Source organism: Erythrolamprus reginae, chromosome 6, assembly GCF_031021105.1.
Source record: "Erythrolamprus reginae isolate rEryReg1 chromosome 6, rEryReg1.hap1, whole genome shotgun sequence".
NCBI lineage: Eukaryota > Metazoa > Chordata > Lepidosauria > Squamata > Dipsadidae > Erythrolamprus > Erythrolamprus reginae.
The window spans coordinates 37540816-37555472 of NC_091955.1; the positions used below are offsets into that span (position 1 = coordinate 37540816).

A 14657-nucleotide genomic window follows, 5' to 3' on the forward strand; every position below is an offset into this window, starting at 1 on the left:
GAACTAGAGTCAAATGAGAGAGAAAGGAGAGAGAAATGAGAGAAAGATTGAGAGAGAGAGAGAATCAGGGAGAAAAGGGAAACAAATGAGAGAGAGAAGGGGAGAGAAAGAAAAAGGGAGAGAGAGGGGGAAAGAAACAAATGAATGTGAGAGAAATGAGAGCAAAAATGGGGACAGAGAAAAACAAATGATAGAGAGAACGGGGAGAGATGGAGAGGTACACAGACCTGGAGGGAGAGAATGAGAGAGAGAGAATGAGAGAGGGAGAAAAGGGAAACAAGTGAGATAGAGAAGAGGAGAGAAAGAAAAAGAGAGAGAGAGGAAAGAGAGAAAAATAAATGAAAGTGAGAGAACTGAGAGCAAAAAGGTAGAGAGAGAGAGGAAAGAGAGAGAGAAACAAATGAAAGTGAGAGAAATTAGAGGAAAAATGGGGAGGGAAAGAGAGAGAGAGAGAAACAAATGAGAGAGAGAGAAGGGGGAAAGAGAAGGAGAGGTACACAGAAATGAGAGAGACCTGGAGGGAGAGAATGAGAGAGAGGGAAAAGAGAGAGAGAGAAGTGGAGAGAAAGAAAGAAAAGGGAAAGAGAGCGGGAGGGAAAGAAAGAAATGAAAAGGAAGGAAGGAAGGAAAGAAGGAAGGAAGGAAGGAAGATATTTCCCACACAAAACACCAGCAGCCACAAAATTCCTCCACTTGTGGCTAGAGAGGTTTGTGTGTCTGGGTGGGGGAGATGTTGGCCATTTCCATCCAGGTTCTGGGGACCTGTTGTTTTCTTTACTATGCTTCCGGTGTTTTCTTTACTGTGGGAAAGGACAGGCCCAAAGGGCTCTTGGCACTCTTTTAAGGTTGCAGAGACTTCCAAGATCCCTTCCTGCTCTTTCTACTGGTGGAGTGCTACAGTTGCTGCTACTTGTGCATTTCCTAAGCAGAAGCCAAGGCTACCTTTAAGCCATGTGGACAATGAAGATGTTAAGCTCATCCTCTATCCCCATGATGGTGAACCTATGGCACTCAGTTTTCATAAAAACTGGGGTGTTTGTGCCTTACCCGAGCCCGCAGAAGCACTCTGAGATCTCCCAAATCCTCTGTGTGCCCCGTTATTCAAAAAGTGGGGTGTGCAGAAGGTTTGAGAGGCCTGCAAAGTGCTCTGGGGAGGGGCAGGGGGGACTAAAGTTATTTTCTTACTTACCTCTTTTCAATCTTGGTGTGTCTTATAGTCTGAAAAATATGGTAACTTGCCCTATTGGCACTTGGAGATAAATACGTGGGTGTTGGGTTGTGGTTTGGACACTCGATCTCAAAAAGGTTCACCATCACTGCTCTAGGATCCAGATGAATCTTGAGAAGTTGAATAATGGACCCTATTTAACAAAATGAAATTCAATGTGGAGAAAAGTAAAGTTCTATATTTAGGCAAGAAAAAACAAATTTACACATATAGACTGAGTGAAACCAAGCTTAATAACAGAAACTGTGAAAGGGATCTTGCAATCTTAGTGGATAACCAGCTAAATATCAGCCAGCAGTGTGCAGTAGCAGCCAAAAAATCCAATGCAATCTGAAGTTGCATTAATGGGTGGGATACAATCAAGATCAAGTGAGGTACAAATACCACTCTGTAAAGCTTAGTAAGATCACAGCTAGAGTACTGCATCCAGTTTTGGTCACCATACTATAAAACAGATGCTGAAATTTTACAAAAAGTGCAGAAAAGAGCAACGACTATGATTAGGGGGCTGGGGACTAAAACATATGAAGAATGTTTACAGGAACTGGGCATGGCTAGTCTAATGAAGAGAAGGAACAGGTGAGACATGGTAGCAGTGTTCCAATATTTTAGGGTCTGTCAGAGAGAGGAATGGGTCAAGCATATGTAGGCCAGACAAGGAATAATGGATGAAAACTGAACAAGGAGAGATTAAACCTAGAAATAAGGAGAAATTTTCTGATATTGAGAGCAATCAACCAATGGAACAGCTTGCCTCATCACTTGAGACTTTCAAGAAAAGATTGGACTGCCACTTGGCACAAATGGTGTAAAATCTCCTGCTTGGGTGGGGGATTGGACTAGATGACCTACAAGGTCTCTTCCAACGCTGTTAATCTGTAAAGCATCTGTAAGCACTTAATGTATTTTTTGGAGTATAAGACACATCAGAGGGAGTAAAATAGTGGGGGAATCTACTTACCATGTATTCACCTAGCTAGCAACCTTAGTCTGATCAGCTTCGGCACATTATTTTATCCCCTGATTAGGGCTGAAAAAATCTTTTTTCGGGGGGGATTAGCAATGAAAACTGTTCTGCTTTGGGCCTGAATGGATTCGCACATAGAACCACCCACTGGCAAAAAGTTCAAACCAGAACAAAATTGTGTTTTAGAAACAAAAGTTCTAGAAGTTTTAGAAACGAAGAGTTGTTCTTCTAATTTCTGCTGGCAACATTCCCAGTTAAGTTGATAAAAGAGCTGACTGCGGGCGGAGAGCCCAGTCTAATTAAAACATTCCAAAGTGATTACATGCATTTTCAAAACATACTCTATTAATCTTCAGTCTGTCAAACAGCTACATCTCAGTGATGTTAAAGGGAAAGCAACAGTTTGACAGTGAAGCATTTCTGGAACTCCAGATCTAGCATGGCCACCATTATGATTCATTGTCATACCACACCTCTTTCTCCCAGAAATTCTCCTTTTATACTGTCTAGGTATGGTCACTGTTCCCCAGAGCTATATAACTGACTAGACTTCTTTCATAGATTCACTTTCTACACTTTTCCTCATAAAGCTGTTGCTGTCTGCTTCTAAACCTTCTGACCTGGGCATCTAATAGGGGCTCCTGATCCTCAATGTCCTCCTTCCCCTCTGAGTCAGACATTACCATCCTTGGGGTTTCTACAATCTCTGGAGGTTCTTCAGGTTCCACTCTCCCTCACTCTCACTCTCTGATTCAACTGGCAAGAATGCTGGCCTAGGGTACCAAGACAAGCCTGGTTCATTCTCCTCAGAATCTGTGACTAACTGACCCAGTCGTGGACCACTCACAACAAAAACAAGCCTGTAAAAACATAGGGCTGGAAAAAACCTTCAGACGGAATAGGAATAATAAAATCCTGCAAGCCGGGAAGACTGTTAGCACCACATTAGGGCTAAAAAACTTTATGTATAAATTTAACATGTTTCATGAATATGGCTCCTAATGTGGTATGGCTTAGCATTACAGCTACAAAAAAGCATTGAAGGTGACAATGAAATTGTCCTTAATGAAACTAGCCAGACATTTTCCAGTTTATTGTTCAGTTATTATGAATTCAATCTATTCTCCGTACTGAGAGAGCGGGTCCAGCAGTCACGTGGGTTGCTCGCTGTCCAATCTGTCGGGGACCGAGCCTAGTCTTTAAAAAGCCTGCTGGATTCCCAGAATTTGCTCGGTCCTGCAGTCCAGCGGGACTCGTGGTGGCTCATTCCTCTCGCAAAACACCTTCCCTTCGTCTTCTTTCTACCAGATAAGTAAAATTCAATTACTGCCTTTTACTTGGAGCTTGCTTGCCTTGGTTGCGTGCCAGCCTTACTGGACTCCGCCGAGGGAGAAGCCACGGTGCGGCTCCCTGCGGTTTTTTTGCAAATGCCTTGCTTGAGCTGCTGCCGGATTTCATTTACAAGTAAATCTACTTGGCCAGGAGGTTACCGGCAAGCTAAGGATTGTTTTAAAAAGGAAACAAAGGGCTCATTTTTACCTCCTGCAGTGTGGGACAGTTAGCAAGCTTCCCTTGATTGTCCCCCGGACTTTAGTCTCCCCTCCGTATTTAAATTTTCGGAGCAGTTTATTTTGGCGCGAAGGCCCTCAGCTCCCAGTAATTGTAGGCCCTTGCTGATCGACCTCGCGCATCCCGCCTGGCACCAGTAAGTCCACCGCTTGGCCCTGGAGTAAGCTTTGAGTCCCTCAGGCCTTTTCTCCCTAGCTAGGCGTCCAAACCAGCGTGCCTTGGTTTAGTTTTGGATTAAGGTTACTGAGGCCTGCCCTTCTGCATTCTCTGGCATGAACTCTGGTACCCACCAGATTGACTTTGAGTCGCAGACACTCCTGGGCTTAAGAGCAGGGCCCCCTTCCTCTTGGGAACGCTACCCTTATAGCTTCTCCCATCAAGTCTTTCCCTGTAATTTGTTCAGGCCATGACTTCATTTCCCAAGAGAGGCACAACTAAAGGTCCCACAGAGGTTAGGCCTACTAGCGATGAAATTGATAGTACCCCCAGGCCTCTTCCTCCTCTTCCTCGGGAGTCCATACATTGGCTAGACCCACCAGGGCTGAGAAGAGAAGGGACCTAGCCCTGCAGAGAATCCATGAAAAATCTGCTAAACGTTTAAAGGTGCAGGCCCAAGTGCACATTAGCCCTGACCCCCCAGAGGCTTCTAACCTGCCTCCTGCTGGGGTCCCTGTGCTCTCTCTGGATGAGCCAAACATAAACAGACCCCAACCTAACTTATGAGGCTAAGGTCCAGAGGAGCCAGACATTATGGAAGATCCCTCCCAACCAGAACCATCCCAGGCCTTCAGGAAATCTTCAGCCTTACCTGCAAACATTACTAATCTGCCTCCAGAATTTCAGTCTATGTTTTCTAAAGCCATTGATGCCAAGCTCTCGGCTATCAATGTGCCTTCTCACTCTCGTCCCCTTCCACACGCTCCCCGGCCTGTGAGTCCCCTCTCATCCTACAGAGTTCCAGTTAATGAGGATTCGGACTTTTCCCAGGATGAGAACAAGGACGTGGACGTAGAGGATGATGATAACCCTTTTCATCGCCTGTCGGAAGATGAGGAATCTCAAATTAAGATTCCAGCCCCAGCTGCCATCTTTCCATTCCAACTCTTCAAATCTCTTCTTTGCAATGCAAGAGTTTCTACAGGCTTAGTCGGGCAAGATAAACAGTCTACTCCTTCCACAGATCCTCCTGAGGAGAATTTACCATACTTCATGGAGGAGCAGGAAGACAAAGAGGTAATTCCAATGCCAAATTGTTTAAAGATGCCTTGCTTAAGCAGTGGGACCATCCAGCCTTTGGCTTTAACCCCACAACCAAAGACAAGAAGTTATATAAGCTTTCCCCTTCTTATGAAGATCTTGTCTGCCCTAAACCTGATGAACCTGTTAAGACTCTACATTCTATGGCTGCTATGCCGGGTGAAGCAGAGAAGGTTCTACAGCCCGAAGACAAACGCCTAGAGCAGATGCTCAAGAGATGTTTCTTCGCGGATACCTGGGCTATCAAGAGTGCTGCAGCAGCAGCTTTCTTTTCTAGAGCTATGCTTTTATGGCTTCAAAAGCTCCAGCAGCACATTCCCCCTGATGATCTATGGGGCCAACAGGACTTTAACAAGATTTTGGCAGTGGCCCAATATGTAGCTGATGCTACCCTGCAATCATCAAGATTTGCAGCCAGGTCAGTAGCGGCATCAACAACAGCCAGAAGGCTTCTATGGCTGCGCCCTTGGCAGGCGGGGAAGAGGCAAAAATGTCAGCTGGCCATGGGTCCTTTGAAACACGACCTTCTATTTGAAGACCTCCTGGACCCCCTTCTCACAGAGACCGCTGACAAAAAGAAGGTTTTGGGGCCCACCACCAAGAAGGCCATCAAAACTCAACCCTTTCGACGTCCAAATCATCAACAGGATCAAGGGTTCACCATCCAAAGAAACTCAGGTCAGTATTCCCCTTGTTTTCGCTCCCAAGCAGGGAGAAACCCCAGGGGTAGAGGATCCCGTTACCAAAGACGTTCCTCCTCGACCAGAGCTTCAGGAAAGCCCAGATGGTGAGATTCATTCCATTCCCATAGGGGGGCACCTGGCTTGGTTCTCCAGATGGTGTCATTCCTGTAAGGACCCCTGGGTTATTGCTACTGTGGAATGGGGCCTCCAGTTGGAGTTTATTTCTATTCCTCCTAAACGTTTTATCTCATGCCCATCCCCCAGGTTTTCCCCATCTCATATTCGAATGGAGGAACCTATTCAACATCTGTTGTCTATCAGGGCTATCCAACCTGTTCCCTCTTCCCAGAGAGGTCTGGGCTTCTACTCCATCCTCTTCTTGGTTCCCAAGACATCTGGAGGATGGAGAGCCATCTTGGACCTTAAAAATATGAACCAGTTTATTAAGTATAGGAAGTTCAAGATGCATTCTTTGTCATCCATCTTAGCCGCTATCCATCCTGGGGACTTTATGGTCTCCTTGGATCTCACGGAAGCCTATCTTCATATTCCCATTGCCAAAGGCCACAGGACATTCCTTCACTTTGCCTTCCAGGGCAAGCACTACCAGTACAGGGCAATGCCCTTCGGGCTCTCCTCGGCTCCCAGAATCTTTACTAACCTCCTAGGAACCCTGGCGGCTCATATTCGAGCCCCGCCCATCCACATTTTATGTTATTTGGATGACATATTAATTCATGGGGCCTCTATTAATTCATGGGGCCTCTGTTCAGACCTCAATATTACCATATCTATCCTACGGGATCAGGGTTTCTACATTAATCTCAAAAAAAGTCAGCTCCATTCATCTATTTCTATTCAACACCTGGGAGCCATCATTAACTCAGATCTCCCTCAGGTCTTTCTCTCTACTGAGAGAAAAGTCAGCATTAAGGAGCTTATTTCCCAGATACGATCTCAGAGAAGGACTTCCATCGTTACCCTGTCTTCTCTACTGGGAAAGATGGTATCCTGCATTGGCATTATTCCCTGGGCCCATCTTTTTTGCCAGGGATCTCCAATGGCTTCTATTACCATTCCAGAGATCAGGGAACAGCAACTCAACAAGCCTCATCACTGTTCCATCCACAGTTTTAAGATCCCTTATGTGGTGGACCTCCCCCACTCTGGACAGAGGATCCCCCCTTCAGATGTCCAGACCAATTCACCATCACCACGGATGCCAGTTTATTGGGCTGGGAAGCCCATGCCCAGGGGCTGATAGCCCAAGGCACGTGGTCAGCGGAGGAGGCTTCCAGACCCATCAATTGGCTGGAATTGAGAGCAGTGTCTCTGGCCTTCAAACAATTCAAACCGCATATCATCAATCAACATGTTCTGATTCTTACGGACAATATAGCCACAAAGAGCCATATTTGCAAACAAGGGGGCACCAGGTCCAAGGCCCTGATGAGGGAAGCCCTGAAGTTGGGCCTCTGGGCAGAAAGGCATCTTCAGTCATTAAAAGCCGACCACATATTGGGAGTCCTCAATGTACAAGTGGACTCGATCTCCTGATCGACTCTTGACCCAGGAGAGTGGAGTCTTCATCCGGCTCTGTTTCAGCAAATCTGCCTCAAGTTCGGTGACCCATTGCTAGACCTATTTGCGACTGAGGCCAATGCTCAACTCCCTTGATTCTTCTCCAGGTTTCCATCCCCGGGAGCGGAGGCGATCAACGCACTCAGAATCCCTTCGCCTCGAGGGCTTCTTTACGCCTTCCCTCCAATTCTAATTCTCCCAGATGTGATCCAAAAGATCATCCTCAAGAAGGCCCAGGTGATTCTGATAGCCCCTCACTTGCCATGCCGGCTTTGGTTCAACTTCAACGTCTGTCCGTCCAGGACCCCTGGTGACTCCTCGTTTCGGAGGATATGTTGCAGCAGGGCGCCTCCATCCAGATCCGGAGTGGTTCCACCTCACTGCTTGGCTATTATCTGGTGTGATTTAGACCTGTGAGGATACGACCCGGACACTGTAGAAATAATCCTAAAAGCCAGAAGAGTGTCCACCAACAGGATTTACGACCATACCTGGTCCAAATTCCACCAATGGTGCTCACAAGAGGATCTATCCCCCCTGTGTCTTCCCATCCACAGGATAGTGGCCTTCCTCATGAAAGGGTTACAACAAGGCCTTTCATCCAGCACCATCCATCGTCACCTGGCAGCCCTATCTTCGGTCTTAGCAGGACCTCGCAGACAACCACTCCGCTCCTTCCCGGAAATTCAAGAATTTGTCAGACCTTCCCAGGTCCACAGATATCCGTCCTGGGACTTACCGTGGGTTCTCCATTCCCTTACTCGGGCACCATACAAACCCCTAAGATCAGCGTCCTTCAGGTACCTATCTTACAAGGTAGCACTCCTGGTGGCAATAACATCTGCCCGACGCAACTTAGAATTGGCAGCCCTTTCAATCAGGCAGGATCTATGCCAGTTCCATCCGGACAAAGTAGTCCTACGTTTGGACCCCACCTTTCTACCCAAGGTCAGTTCCATGTTCCATAGATCCTAGGATATTGTCTTGCCTTCCTTTTGTTCCAACCAGAACCATCATCTTGCGGTCAGATGGCACATCCTAGATCTCACCAGAGCGCTGACAATCTACATCCAACGGACAAGACCCATTCGAAGGTCTGAAGTCCTATTCGTGGCCTATCATCCCAGGTCCATGGGATCCAAGGTATCCTCAACAGTAATAGGCCGTTTGATCAGAGGGACTATCTCAAAGGCTTATGACTCAGCCTCCCTTTCCATACCTAGGAGTATCACAGCACACTCTACAAGATGTGCAGCCACATCTGCCTCATGGGCAACTCAATCTCCATTGGAAGAAGTCTGCAAAGCAGCCACTTGGGCCTCTCCAAAGTCTTTCATAAGGCATTACAAAATTGACTCTTATGCTTCAGCGGATGCTGCCTTCGGCAGAAGAGTCCTCCAATCCATTATCTCTCATGATAGCGAACTAATCCCTCCCTAGGGACTCATTTATTTATTTATTACTTAGATTTGTATGCCGCCCCTCTCCGAAGACTCATCTATTGGGTATGTCCCACGTGACTGCTGGACCCGCTCTCTCAGTACAGAGAATAGGTGTTGATTGCTTACCTGAACGCCGGGTTGGTGCAGCATGTAGACTGCTGTACTGCAGGCCACTGAAGCTGACTGTAAATCTGAAGGTCAGCAGTTCAAATCTCATCATCGGCTCAAGGTTGACTCAGTCTTCCATCCTTCCAAGGTGGGTAAAATGAGGACCCGGATTGTGGGGGCAATATGCTGGCTCTGTTAAAAAAAGTGCTATTGTTAACATGTTGTAAGCCGCCCTGAGTCTAAGGAGAAGGGCGGCATAAAAAATTGAATAAATAAATAAATCTTCTCGTATGATGAGCGGGTACAGCAGTCACTTCCCTCCCTTTATGTTTTTCAAACCTATGGTTATTCCTTTAATCTGTTTTCTTCCTATCATGAGAGTTGAACATTATTGAGCCCCACAATCGAGCCTAAGTCTACGGATTCGAGAATTCTGGGGAAGGGGCAGATCCAGCAGGCTTTTTAAAGACTAGTCTCGGTCCCCGATGGATTGGACAGTGAGCAACCCACGTGACTGCTGTACCTGCTCATTGTACAAGAAGAGGCGTTGAGGTAAGCAATCAACGCCTATTTTATGACTCAGGTTTTTGTGGAAAGATATCTTTAAAATAACGTATAATCCATTTACTTGACAAAAGAAAATATTGTTTTAACATATTATTGGCATTAGAGAGGTGTGTAGAGGTAATATAGAATTTATTCATTCTTTCTTAGACAAGTGAAGGAAGCAGGTTGAGAAGGGGAAAGATCATGTCAGTGTGCAGTAAAACAAGAGCTAAGTGAAATTTCTGCTTAAGAAACTCTTTTGTAATTGTGAAACATGAAGAGGAAAGCTGATGCTATAATGACTTAATAAATGAAAGTTCCAACAGCTAATTGAAGCTGAATTAAATTGTTTTCCATTTTCTTTAAGCCCTGTTCCTGAGCTTAGATGGAGTAAATATCTTGAACCAATGCCAAGCAGTGCAGATATAAGCATGTCTGGTGCAGTTCTAAAGATCTTCAATATTCAATTTGAAGATGAAGGAATATATGAATGTGAAGCTGAAAATTACAGAGGAATGGATAAACATTCAGCAAAAGTGTATGTTCAAGGTAAATAGAATTTCTTCATGCATTTCATCACTGAAAAATACATTTATACATATTTATCTAATATCATTTTAGAAGGTTGGTTTTTCAAAATTTCATAAATTAATGTAATATTTTGCACTGTGACACAATTCAGAATAATTCAATTAACTAAAGGTAGGTTGATAATAAACTGAACCAGCAAACATTATTCCAATTTTTAATTAGCAGCATTAAGCATTAATTTGGGTTAACTTCTAATTTCAAGTATAGAAAATTAATTATTTTGAGATAGATAGATAGATAGATAGATAGATAGATAGATAGATAGATAGATAGATAGATATTGAATACATGAACAGTGTGGCATCTTGGTATCATTAATTTTGAATAATAATAATAATAATAATAATAATAATAATAATTTATTAGATTTGTATGCCGCCCCTCTCCATGGACTCGGAGTGGCTCACAACAAAATAATAATGTTAACAAATGTAAACAAATCTAATGTTGAAAACATTTAAAAACCCAATATTAAAACCATGCAACACAATCATTCCATACATAAATTATATATGCCCAGGGGTAATCTAGTTCCCCCATGCCTGGCGGCATAGGTGGGTCTTAAATAATTTACAAAAGGCAAGGAGGGTAGGGGCGGTTCTAATCTCTGGGAAGAGTTAATTCCAAAGGGCCAGGTCCACCACAGAGAAGGCTCTCCCCCCAGGGCCCGCCAACCAACATTGTTTAGTTGACAGGACCCAGAAGAGGCCAACTCTGTGGGACCTAATCGGTCGCTTGGATTCGTGCAGCAGAAGACGGTTCTGGAGGTATTCTGGTCTGATGCCATGTAGGGCATTACCAACACTTTGAATTGTGACCGGAAACTGATCGGCAAGTGATGCAAGGCATGGAGTGTTGGAGAGACATGGGCAAATCTAGGTAGCCCTATGATGGCTCTCACGGCTGCGTTCTGCATGATCTGAAGTTTCCAAACACTCTTCAAAGGTAGCCCCATGTAGAGAGCGTTGCAGTAGTCGAACCTCGAGGTGATGAGGGCATGAGCGACTGTGAGAAGTGACTCCCAGTCCAAATAGGGCTGCAATTGGTGCACCAGGCAAACCTGGGCAAACACCCTCCTTGCCATAGCCAAAAGATGGTTCTCTAATGTTAGCTATGGATCGAGGAGGATGCCCAAGTTGTGGACCCTCTCCAAGGGGTCAGTAATTCTCCTCCAGGGTAATGGACGGACAGATGGAATTGTCCTTGGGAGGTAAAACCCACAGCCACTCTGTCTTGTCAGGGTTGAGCTTGAGCCTCTTGACACCCATCCAGACCCCAACAGCCTCCAGACCCCAACAGCCTCCAGACCCCAGCACATCACCTCCACTGATTCACCAACTGGACATGGGGTGGAGATGTACAACTGGGTTGTATAACTCACTCCATGCCGTTGGATGATCTCACCCAGCGGTTTCATGTAGATATTAAATAGCAGGGGGGAGAGGACCGACCCCTGAGGCACCCCACAAGGGAGAGACCTAGAGGTTGACCTCTGATCCCCCACTAACACCGACTGCGACCGACCGGATAGGTAGGAGGAGAACAACTACAGAACAGTGCCTCCCACTCCCAACCCCTCCAGCCGACGCAGAAGGATACCATGGTCGATGGTATCGAAAGCCGCTGAGAGGTCAAGAAGCACCAGGACAGAGGACAAGCCCCTGTCCCGGACCCGCCAGAGATCATCCATCAGCATGACCAAAGCAGTTTCAGTGCTGTAGCCAGGCCTGAACCCTGACTGCTGAGGGCGTAGATAATCGGCTTCTTCCAAGGACCACTGGAGCTGGAGCGCTACCACCTTCTCAACAACCTTCCCCATGAAGGGAAGGTTGGAGACTGGACGATTGTTATTAAGTACGGCTGGGTCCAGGGAAGGCTTCTTGAGGAGGGGGCGCACAAGTGCCTCCTTGTAGGGAGCCGGGAAGGACCCCCTCCCCAAAGAAGCGTTGACAATCTCCTGGACCCAGCTCCGTGTCACCTCTCTGCTGGCCAAAACCAGCCGAGAGGGAGAGGGATCCAGTAAACAGGTGGCAGAACTCACAGCTCCAATGGCCTTGTCCACTTCATCAGGTGTCACCAGGTCAAACTCCTCCCAGACAGGTGGACAAAGATGAGCCCCAGTCACCTTGACTGACTCGTTGTCAGCCGACTCTGCTATCCAATCGGAGTCAAGGTCCATCTGTATCTTAGCGATTTTATCAGTGAAAAATGTGTTAAAATCCTCGGCACCTCTCTGCAAGGGCTCTCCAGCTCCCCCCTGATTAAGAAGGGAGGGGGTCACCCTAAACATAGCGGCCGGGTGAGATTCCACTGATGCAATCAAGGTGGCATGATACGTGATCTTGCCGTCTTGAGCACCATTTTACAAGTCTTAATGTGAGCTCTTAGTGTTCGATGGGACTCAGACTTACTTTTCCTCCACCGCTTCTCTAGACGTCTCTTCTGGCATTTCAACTCCTGGAGTTCCTCGGTGAATCAAGGAGCCCTCCGGGGTCTAGTGCCAGAGAGAGGTAGCAACGGCGCAATCCAGTCAAGAGCCTCTATCGCAGCCGTGTTCTAGGCCACAGCAAGAGACTCTGCCGAACTGTGTGCGCCCTCTGAAAGCCCTCTAGGTCCATCAGGCGTCTGGGGCGGAATCACCTAGTTGGTTCCGCCTCCCTGCGGGGAAGGATTGGAGCCATAAAGTCGAGCTATAGCAGAAAATGGTCTGACCATGACAAAGGCAAAACCTCTAAGCCCCTTAGCCTCAGACCATTGCTCAGACCATGAGAGAAATATGTCGGGTGCGACACGCGACCCTGAACTACTTGGGTCAGGTCCATGGCTGTCATGGTGGCCATGAACACCTGTACTAACCCAGAGGATCCGCCAACCCAGCAGGTTGAAATCTCCCAGGACAATAAGCCAAGGGAGCTCTACCACCAACCCAGCTACCTCCTCAAGCAGCACAGGCAGGGATGTTGACACACAGCTGGGAGGCAGGTATGTGAGTAACAAGCCCACCTGAACTTCACCAGGAGGGACTCACAACCCGCAATCTCAGGGGCAACAAGTCTGGGTAGGCAAATTGACTCTCTGGCTATAATAGCCACTCCTCCCCTCCTTCCCTGGGGTCGAGGCTGATGCCATAGCTGGAACCCTGGAATTTCCGAGAGAGGAACTTCTCCCTCCAAGCCCAGCTAGGTTTCAGTCACACAAACCAGGTCGGCCTCCTCATCCAGGATCAAATCCTGGACGAGGAGAGCTTTATTTACCATCGACCTGGCATTGAGTAGTAGCAGCTTGAGCCCAGGGCCCAGATTACACTCATCACCAGTACCCCGGGTAAAGCTCGTGGGGCCAGAACTAGGGATGGCTTTCAAGCAGCGATCCCTTCTTCCCCTGGAACAGCTTGCCCCATGGCTCCCGCCATATCTGCCTCTCCCCAGCACAACCGGGATGTTCTGGCCCTCCGCCATCCCTCTCTGTTACCAGGTGGGCTAACTTTATCGCTCATACCAATCCCATTTACCTCATGCATACCATCCCACCCATCCCATTCATTCATCTCATACATATCATTCCACCCTGCCCAGTCATCCATCATTAAAAAACCCGCAATGAATTAGTTAAAAAAGAATTAATATAAACATTAACCCAAATTATACTAACATTAATAAAATTAAAGGTAAAATCCATACTAATTATTAAAAAATATAGGGAATATAAGAGGTAGTTCAGATTTCAATTAATCAATCAATTAAGTCAGGTCCGTACAAATAGCACCAGAATCTAAAAGGTGAGTTCTAGGAATGTATGATGTTTGTTGGTGAACCAAAGTCTGAGTCCTGGGTATATAACTCTGTCCTCCCAGGCTCTTTGGTGTCGGTCGCTATTGCTGGCCAAGTCTTTCTCTCTGTCATTGTTCTCAGCTCCCCCACCTCCACGGCACACCCTCGGCTCTTGTGAGTTGCCCCGGATGCCTTCCAGTGCCTTTGTTGGTATTGGAGGACCTCTTTCGATCTCCAGGCCCTCAGTGGTAGCACACAGCCTCTATAAGATTTTCATACCATCAGATTTCGGCCCACCAGTCTCCTTCATGTTCCTCTCGGCCTCCTCCCTCACTGCAACAGCCGGTCAATCCACTCTGCATGGATCCTCCATCTGCCAAGCCGTCCGACGCCGAGTGCGTCCACCATGTAGCTACTCAGCATCCTGGGTCTGTCCGGTAGGTCAGGTTGTTTTTTAGGGGCATCTTGTTTCACTTATTTTCTTCCTTCGGCCAGTGCAATATAGCTCGTTCGGCTCGCTCATTTACTCACTCGCCTACCTCAGCCTGCCTTGATTTTTGTCTTGGCTGGGTTTCCCGATCCTTTTATTTTTCCATCAGCATGACTCAGCGCAAATAGCAGCCGCCATTTTCCACATCCCAGCTGACTCCAGATCGAGCACTCAGCGTGTCCGCGGCTAATTCCGCCACGGAATGCTGCCGGAGCAGGAGGATTCAGACGCAGGATTAGTTTGCCTCTCTAAACCTCTAGAATGAATTTGTCAGCTTGGACTGAATGCCTCTATATTTCCAGATCTTCCACCGTAGTCCGGCGGAGCTGCAGCTTCCCCCTTCCACTTTGCTGCCCCACCGGAACCGGAAAATAGTGAAACCAGATAATAGTTATAATCTTGATAAACTTAATTACATTAATCAT

At 46.8% G+C, this 14657-nt stretch overlaps 1 protein-coding gene across 4 annotated transcripts in view; it reads left to right on the plus strand.

The window, feature by feature from the left end:
• Window positions 1–14657, plus strand: part of CNTN1 (contactin 1) — a 760044-nt gene that overhangs the window by 368447 nt on the left and 376940 nt on the right. For all 4 annotated transcript variants that reach the window (XM_070755541.1, XM_070755544.1, XM_070755542.1 and 1 more), the window contains one exon: window positions 9749–9930. In XM_070755541.1, the coding sequence (XP_070611642.1) occupies window positions 9749–9930 (182 nt within the window). The remainder of the gene's footprint in view (window positions 1–9748; window positions 9931–14657) is intronic.